This window comes from Primulina eburnea, chromosome 15 (genome assembly GCF_022965805.1).
Source record: "Primulina eburnea isolate SZY01 chromosome 15, ASM2296580v1, whole genome shotgun sequence".
Lineage (NCBI taxonomy): Eukaryota > Viridiplantae > Streptophyta > Magnoliopsida > Lamiales > Gesneriaceae > Primulina > Primulina eburnea.
In genome coordinates, this window is record NC_133115.1 from 33559574 (window position 1) to 33568761 (window position 9188).

General features: G+C 35.2%; 1 protein-coding gene across 1 annotated transcript; it reads left to right on the top strand.

Annotated features, from left to right (window-relative positions):
• Positions 1 to 3951: 3951 nt before the first annotated feature.
• Positions 3952 to 5760, top strand: LOC140814893 (transcription factor MUTE-like). Its single transcript, XM_073173988.1, has 3 exons — positions 3952 to 4129; positions 4453 to 4833; positions 5589 to 5760. The coding sequence occupies exons 1-3, from the start codon at positions 4034 to 4036 to the stop codon at positions 5670 to 5672; spliced, it is 561 nt and encodes a 186-aa protein (XP_073030089.1). The 5' UTR covers positions 3952 to 4033; the 3' UTR covers positions 5673 to 5760.
• Positions 5761 to 9188: the final 3428 nt, after the last annotated feature.

Below are 9188 nucleotides of genomic sequence, written 5' to 3' on the forward strand. Positions count from 1 at the left end.
TTTTTCTATTAAAAATATATTTCAAACAGGACTCCGAGGCCAGATACCAGGCCTCAGAAAATGAGAAAATGTTCAAGACAATCAGAAATCATTCCATCATCACGAAGGTCGTCATTAAGAAATCATATTTCCACAATCACAAAAAGTACCTAGGCTGCACAATGGACTTCTTGTAGTAACTGTAGGACATCATCGCCAATCCGAATGGAAACCGCTGATGGATTTGCCTTAACGAACCTCGTCACCAGCTTCTCCGTCGTGGCTTTAGGCGATGGTGTCGTGCTATAAGTATTTGTCCGAACGGAACATAATACTCATATATAGGTTTTTTAGAGACAAACAAATGTTTCAATGGTTGGAGTAAATTATCCATTTATCCGCCACGTATACACTGTGATCTCTTATGTATAAAAATTGACTTGTGGCAAATTACATTCCCCTGGCCAATAATTTCGACGATGACGCGACCCTTCTCAATATTGAAAGAAACTTCATTCACATTTGAATTTGGAGCAAGCCAGTAATTTCGGCACGGCCTTGTTTGGGGTGGGTAAGGTTGGATTGTTAAAATTTTTATATCTTGATTAGATTACTAATTTTAGGCAGAAACTTGTGTGAGACGGTCTCACAGGTCGTATTTTGTGAGGCGTATATCTTATTTGGGTCATCCATGAAAAAGTTTTACTTTATATGCTAAAATTAATATTTTTTATTGTGAATATCAATATGATTCACTCGTCTCACAGATAAAGATTCGTAAGACCATCTCACAAAAAACATACTCTAATTTTTACTAGTTTAGTCCAGTCATGAATTCAAACATTTACATTATCGATAGAGGTACTTTTGCAGCTGTACCTAGGGATGTAAATGGGTCCGGGTTTTACCCAGACCCGCAATGGACCCACCTCGTCTGGGGCGGGTTTTGACATACAAAATGGGTCATGGGGAAGGTCTCGGGTCTAATTTTTCAGATCCGTCTGGGTATGGGGCGGGTCATAGGTCCTATAATAACCGCCTCATACCCGCCCCATATATGTAGATATAAATACTCTAGGATTTTAGTTTTATTAATTTTTATTTTTTAGCAGCCCACCTCAAAGCTCAACCATAGACATCTCTGATTCTTTCACAGACTCTCACTTTCATTTCTTCAGCCACCATCAGCAGGCAGCACCGCGGCCATTCGACCACCACTGATCACCGGGTGAGTATCTACTAAAAACTTGATTTATTAGTCAATCCATTACGTAATGTTGGTCACGTTGGTGTTGTATAAGGATCGATTGGATTTAGTGAGATGTTCTCCATTGGGATTTGATTGTGATATAACCAACGGATTCAAGTCGATATTGGAAGAAGGATAGAATTCTCGGTGGTGGCGATTTTGGAGCTGGAGGCTTGTTAGTTTTCTATTGTATTGTATTTAGAGGTTTGTTTGTTTCATAATTCAGTCATGTGATAAGAATATTATTGTTTTCATTTTAAAAAAAAATTCGGTCTCACAGGTCTCGCGGGTCTACCCGACCCCATTTCGTATTCGGGGTGAGACGGGTCCGAAGAATATTTAACCGGGGTGAGACGGGTAATGGGTCAAAGTTTCTCCATAGGACGGATCTTGGGTTTAGCCATACCCACCCCATACTCACCTCATTGACATCTCTAACTGTACCTCTCCGATCAAATAAAGCTGCAAAAGATACAACTATTTAATATCATATAATTGTATTAGTACTTTTCCAACATGTAAGGACAATTATTATTTCCAACTATCAACTTATAACTCATAAAATCGAACAAAGTATATTAATTATTATACAAATCTTAAGATTTTTCTATTACTTTAATCCAAAAATATTGGTCCGATTAATCTAATAAAAAATGTAGAGAAATCTATAAAACTTAGTCAAGTTAAAAAGAGATTTAAAAGAATGGTATTATTAAATAGTGAAAAATTAGGGATATTTGGGAAAATAGACTTGGTCAAATTTTTTTTTAAAAAAATAACTCTCCCATGTAGTGAACAAATACACTACTGGAGGCTATTTTTTTTTAAAAAAAGTTTGACCAGGGTTATAAAACAAAACAGCCCGGAAAATTAACATCTAGTCATCGATATTAACGGTATAAAAATTTTCAATGATTAGACACCAAATGTATGTCAAAATTCAAAAATCGAACCAAAACTTTCAAAGATATTTTGGATATAATACCAAATCCTCTTCACTTATCATTTTCATAAAAATCAATCCAAACATAACATATTTTATCACTGCATATTATAAATCCTTTTATCTATCATTTTTCTTATCAATCATTTATTAATCATTCAATAATCATATCATCATAACCAAACATTGCTTTAAGGTAACATAACATGATTATACGTACAAAAACTCCAACATGTTTTGCATTGATTATTTCGTGTATATACTTCTGATTTCACTGTTTACTTGTGTTTTCATTTAAAGCAAAAGCAAAGTTGGTTTTTTTTTCCTCCATAAATAGTTAAAATTCTCTATCCTACCACAGGAATCTACGGCACACATGCATAATATATATATATATATATATATATATATATATATATATATATATATATATATATGTGCGTGTGTGTGTGTGTGTGTGTGCGCGCGCGCGTGTAAGGTAGTGCATGTAGTGTGTGAAGTTATCTAAGTTGGCACAAAGATAAGAGTAATGAATGCCCATGCCAATTGAGGTTCATAACATGCATGGGTTGAGTGTTGAAGAATAAAGCGTGGCGTGCATGAAATATATATATATATATATATATATATATATATATATATATATATATATATATATATATATAAGGATTTATGGTATTTCACGCGTACAACAAACTTATAAATCTTCCAACTACATAAGCGTGAGATACGATAAGATACGATACATGAATACATATGGATCAACGAGGCATCGACTAATTATAATAACTCAACAATTTAGTACTTAATCCAGAGTATTTTATTCGTCATTGAAAGAGTTATAGCTAATGTACATAATTCTTCAAAATATCAAGTATAAAAGTTCTTTTCTTAAAAAATTATTGAGAAGACAGCACATCTCGAATCTGTTAGGTCAACCCTTCAACAATAATATATAAGGTCATTAGAGATAAATGATCTCTTTGCGATTCGATCTCTCAAACAATTATGTAATCGTTCAAAGGAAAATTGTAGATTTTAGTTATTTGATGTGACGCTCACTTAACAATGTGATGCTCAACATTCCTAATGACCAAGAATTAAAATTGCCAAAAATTGAAGATATATAACTAAGATACAACAAATTTTCCAATCACTGAATACCTTGGTTTCAATGGCCTCTACAAATATTAATATTTTATTTTTTGTATAAATTAATTGAAAAAACTTTCAGTCGACGACCCAGAAAACACATCAACTCATGAGCCCGTCATCTATATTTTTCCGATCAGTCATGGTTCGAGGCCGGGCTACAATCATCCATTAATCCGTGATATAATAAACGGATAATGTCGCTCCTTTTTAAAACAAGAAAAATTAGTCAAGTTGTTATTTATAATTTTGAAGGGTAAAAAAACTTGAAAATTTTATACATTCAATCGACAGAATAAAAATTCACATGAACCGAAAGTGGGAGTGAGCAGTGTAAAAGAGTAAAAACTGAATAATTAACCTCACGAGAGTGCAGCATTTTGCATTGAATGAGAACCCTAGTTAGTAGTAACAACTTTAGGGATATCCCTCATCTACACGTACTATATATATATATATATATATATATATATATATATATATATATATATATATATATATATATATATATATATATATATATATATATATATATATATATATATATATATATATATATATATATATGTTTTTGTGTGTGTACGTGCATTCACCAACTTAATTGCATTTGCATGCTGGATTTATGAATTACACATACAGATAGATTACTATAAAAGCTGGTGGCTTTTTGGATACAGAAGCAACAGCAAAAATTTCTTGGTGGGTCGACAATGGCTCACATTTCTGTGGAGAGAAATAGAAGGAGACAAATGAATGAACATCTCAAGGTTTTACGTTCCCTGACTCCTTGTTTCTACATCAAAAGGGTAAATCACCATTCCTAAAAGCTCTGCATATGTACATATTACATACAACGACGCCAGACCTCCAACTCCCCATAAAAGATGACCCATGAATCAAATTTTTCAAAATTATTAGAAACCCTTATTGTGGGAAGTATATTTGTGGTATACTGATTTTGTAAACATGGTAATGTTGACTACGTACTCTCAAAGGCGAGATGTGATTGAGCTAGAGCAGTTGCTTCCCGGCCTGACCCCTCTTAAATTCTCCAGTACTACTACTACTAATTTTTGCTATCTCTAATACTGTAACTGATCATTTTACGTATTGTGTGTGGATTTGAAAGGGTGATCAAGCATCAATTATAGGTGGAGTGATAGAATTTATCAAAGAATTGCACCAAGTTAAACAATCCTTGGAAGCTCAAAAGAAAAGAAAAAGGCTAAGCCCTAGTCCTGGATTTAGTCCAAAACCTTTGGGGTTGAGTCCTCGTGAAGTACCAGATGGTGACACTAATTTTAAAGAATTAGGGGCTTCTTGCAACTCTCCCATCGTAGATGTTGAGGCCAAGATTTCCGGGTCGAACGTGCTCCTTCGGACCATATCCAGGCGGATCCCTGGTCAAGTTGTGAGGATAATCCGTGTCTTGGAGAATCTCTCTTTCGAGATCCTTCAATTGAACATCAGTAGCATGGAAGATACTGTCCTATACTCATTTGTCATCAAGGTATAATTAAATTAACGTTGCTTTAGGTTTCTTAATATGCATCAAACCAATCTCAAGACACTCGAATTACGTTAATAAACAGAATTATAATGTACTTATTATGGCTTAACATTATTAAAGCAAGTTCGTAAATATGAAATATAACATAAAATTATTAAATTTTTATTCAAGAAATCATCCAAATATACATATTACAGATGGATCCACCATAGGTATCCAATTATCCTGCTCTATGTGAAACTAGTTGGAATTTATTTTTCCATAGGTCATTTTCTGCGGGCATAATAACTTTTTCCTTTAGAAATCACATGTTATACATATTTTCATTTTCCGAAAGAAATAAATATCTGTGTTATGCTAGCAAGTAGAAGTTTCAAAAAAAATGGATGAGATTGGGTCCCCAGATCTAAATACGACAAGAAAAAAAAAAGAGGCTAGCGACGTTTTTAATGACAGTTTTGAATTCCGTCTCTAAATCGGTCGTCGTTAACCTTTAACGCACGGTTTTCAAAATCCGTCTCAAATTTAGCGACGGCTTTTTGAAGAGTACCATCGCTATTATCGAAAGCACTCGATTGTTATCCATATTTTAGCGATGGTTTTTTGAATCAAATCGCTAATTGCATGACACGCCATTCTCATCCTCTTAAGTTTTTTCGAAATCTTTGAAATACATCTGAATTTGCATGTTTAGAAATCAGTGCATGACATTATCATCGATTTTTAATTTGTTTATTTCTCTTTCTGATGGACAGATTGGATTGGAATGCCAAGTGAGTGTAGAGGAACTAACCCTCGAAGTTCAGAAAAGTTTTTGCCCAGAAGCTGCGGCTAATTGAATCAAGCTTCATACACATTTTTGGCACAAATATATTTAAGCTTTGAATTAGTTTCTTAAATAAAATATATATATACACAACGACAAAATTAGAATGGTAATGATCATCGTTTATTTGCCATTAACCTTAATTTTTGCCCTTTTAGTTCTAATTTCCTTCGAACGGATTTGCAATCAGACCGGATATGATTGTATGACAAGCAAGCCGGGTTGTCCGAATTTTCAATCGGGTTATAATTTAGCCTAAACTTCACTTACCCGGCCTATTTCATTTGAAGCCCAAATTAGATTCGATTTGGCGGGATTATTATTTGACCATTGGGCTTTCTCATCTATTGAGAATTCCAACGAATAATTAATTACTCAAAAAAATTCAGTGTGGGTAAAAAAATTTAAATCTACATAAGAAAAACGAATATTTAGAGGGGTTCTGATAGAACCGTTTTGAGGACAGACATTGAGCTATAATAATTTGGTTTTTGAAATATTGAACATGTCACGTCCCGAGACCGGGGTTAGTCGACACCGGCGTTGTTCAACAATCACATAATCGCCAAACAACAAGCCTCGTAGTTCAGTATAAACCAAAACCAGTCTATTTCATAATTAACTCAAAATAATCTTGTCTTACAGTGATAAATTCCAAAACGAAATAAAATGTGCGGAAGCGATATACAACTTGAATCGAAACTTAGGAAGAACATAAGTGAGAAATCTTCATATCTCGAAACTTCATCTCCAACTCCAAAACACGTCTTATTCATCCTTGTCTACTTGATCTTCATTCTCATCTGGGGAGAAATGTAAGGGGTGAGTGTTTGGGAAACACTCAGCAAGTGGGGGCCGATCGATTACCACAAATACATATAAATATTATTTAAAACCCATATTGCAACTGATTTTTTTCAAAACGTAGTATCTCATATCAGATCAGAATCGGAATTGAAATGCGAAACAGAGATTATCAGACAATTCAGAACAGAACGAATCAGAACAAATGAAAACACTGTTATTCATCTCGTTATCCATGGTCAAATTGTCCCCAATATGTTAGTCCTCTAAGGGATGAGGCCGAAACACAGTTTTATACCCACTGATGGGGGCCGGAACACAGTTTTATACCCACTGATGAGGGCCGAAACACAGTTTTATACCCACTGATGGGGGCCGGAACACAGTTTTATACCCACTGATGAGGGCCGAAACACAGTTTTATACCCACTGATGGGGGCCATATATAATTTACAATCGTCGTTCCATATCCCACTCGAATCATAACAGTGCACCACAAAATCAGATGTATCAAACAACATTTATCGGAATTTTTTGAATGAACTCAGCAGAATCAAAGAACACCGGAAATAGAAGAACATATCGTACATCGATCGAGATTTTATAAAATATATAATAGCATTTTTCGAAAATGATTTGGCACACATAGACGCATGTCATGAAATACTTATACAAAGTTTAAGGTACAAAGAAATACATAGCAAAAGCCTACTTACAGTATTCTGACTGCTCAAGGAAACGTGAATGGTGAGATTGCGGCAGAGCTTCGCTACTTGAGGATGAAAGCTTCGAAAATATGCTAGAGAGGATTTCGAGATTTGGGAGTGCAAGTTCTAAATGAAGAGTCCTCCTATTTATAGGCACGGAAAATCAGCTTACAAGGTAAGCTCTGAAGTCGCTCCACGAATGACGCTGATGGCTAATCAAATGGGTGATTGCACTAATCTCTCTCGGATGAACGTAGACTGCTTTCTTGTACAGGTTCGTGACGTATCTGGACTGTATTGCAAATTTGCTAGCTTCCTTATTGAGAAAACTTCCTTATATACAATATAATATTTCCAATTAGGTGGATATCCAGTATTAATTTACTGTGTATCTTGCACTGGATTTCGATTTCCATGTATTATTTATATTTTCAAATTTATTATAACTCGAAAATAAATTCTTATACATGTCTATATTTAATTAATTATGTGCCCAAAAATTTGGGTTCTCACATCCCTCCCTTCTTATTAGAAGTTTCGTCCTCGAAACTTGAGTCGGTTTGACTTTCAAAAAGGTAAGGATATTGCTTGCGCATTTTCTCTTCAAACTCCCAAGTAGTTTTCTCGTTCTGTGTGTTTTGACTATTGCACCTTGACGTAGGGAATGATACGTCGTCTTAGTACTTGGTCCTTGGTGTCCACAATATGAATAGAGACATCTTCATATTTCAGCTCTTCCCCCATGTTACCTTTGATCATTAGCGGTTCAATTTCCATAACATGGCTTTGGTTCGAGGTGTATTTCCTTAGTTTGGACTTGTGAAATATATTGTGGATTCTAGATATATCTGATGGCAATGCTATTCTGTAAGACAATGTGCCAATCTCTCCAGAATTTTGAATAGTCCTGCGTACCGATGTTTCACTTTTTCAGCTTTACTGAATCTAACGATTCCATTATATAAGCTTTTTCACCCCATGTGAATTCCATTGGTCTCCTTTTAAGATCAGACTAACTCTTTTGCTGGTCTTATGCAACCTTGTGTCTATCTTTGATGATGACCATTTTTTCATTGTCTCTTGGATTAGTTCTAGCCTAGTTATGACTGTCTCCTCTATTTTTTCCATGCACAGTGATGAACGACACTTTACTTGTTGGCATACTTGTCACTTAGATATAAACTCGGTGACATCTCTTTTCATTATGCTTCACTAGAAACTTACTTTCAAATCTCTGTACATCTTTGTACTACCTGGGTGGGTCGGGAATATTGACTTATGTGCCTCTTACATCACTTCTTATCGAAGATTGTTGATATCTGGCACACATAATCGTTCTCTCATCCCTAGGATTCCGTCTGGGTCCACTTGAAAATCTGATGACTTTATTTTCTTGGCTTGTTCTTTGAACTTCTCTAGTGTCGTGTCTCGACTCTGATTTAACTTGACTGCTTCCCGAAGGCATGGTTGCGCGGAGAATGATGTTATGTTATCTTACCCATGTTTGAATCAAAGGATCGGCTACCTTATTTGCTTTGTTGGCGTGGTAGCTTATTGTCAAGTCACAGTCCTTGAGTAACTCTATCAACCGTCTTTGTCTCATTTTTAATTCTTTTTGAATGAACAAATATTTGAGACTTGGTGTTCAGTGAGTGAATATTTCACACTTGACATCGTAGAGATAGTGTCTCCAAATTTTCAAAGCAAAGATCACTGCTGCCAACTCGAGATCGTGAGTATGGTAGTTTTGCTCCTGTGGCTTTAGTTGACTAGCCTCTCTTCCATGAGTACGCCTCTGACATCTTCCTTTGATCCTTGTCCTCAGTAGATAATACCAACATTGGTGTAGATGCTAGCTTCTCCTTTAATGTTTGAAAGCTCTTTAACATCTCTCTCTTCAGTTGAATTCATAGTTCTTTTGTGCGAGTCTCGTCAGTGATACGACTACTGAAGAGAAGCCCTCGACGAATTTCCGCTAATAGCCTGGTAATCTAAAGAAGCCTCTAATTTCGGTTCCA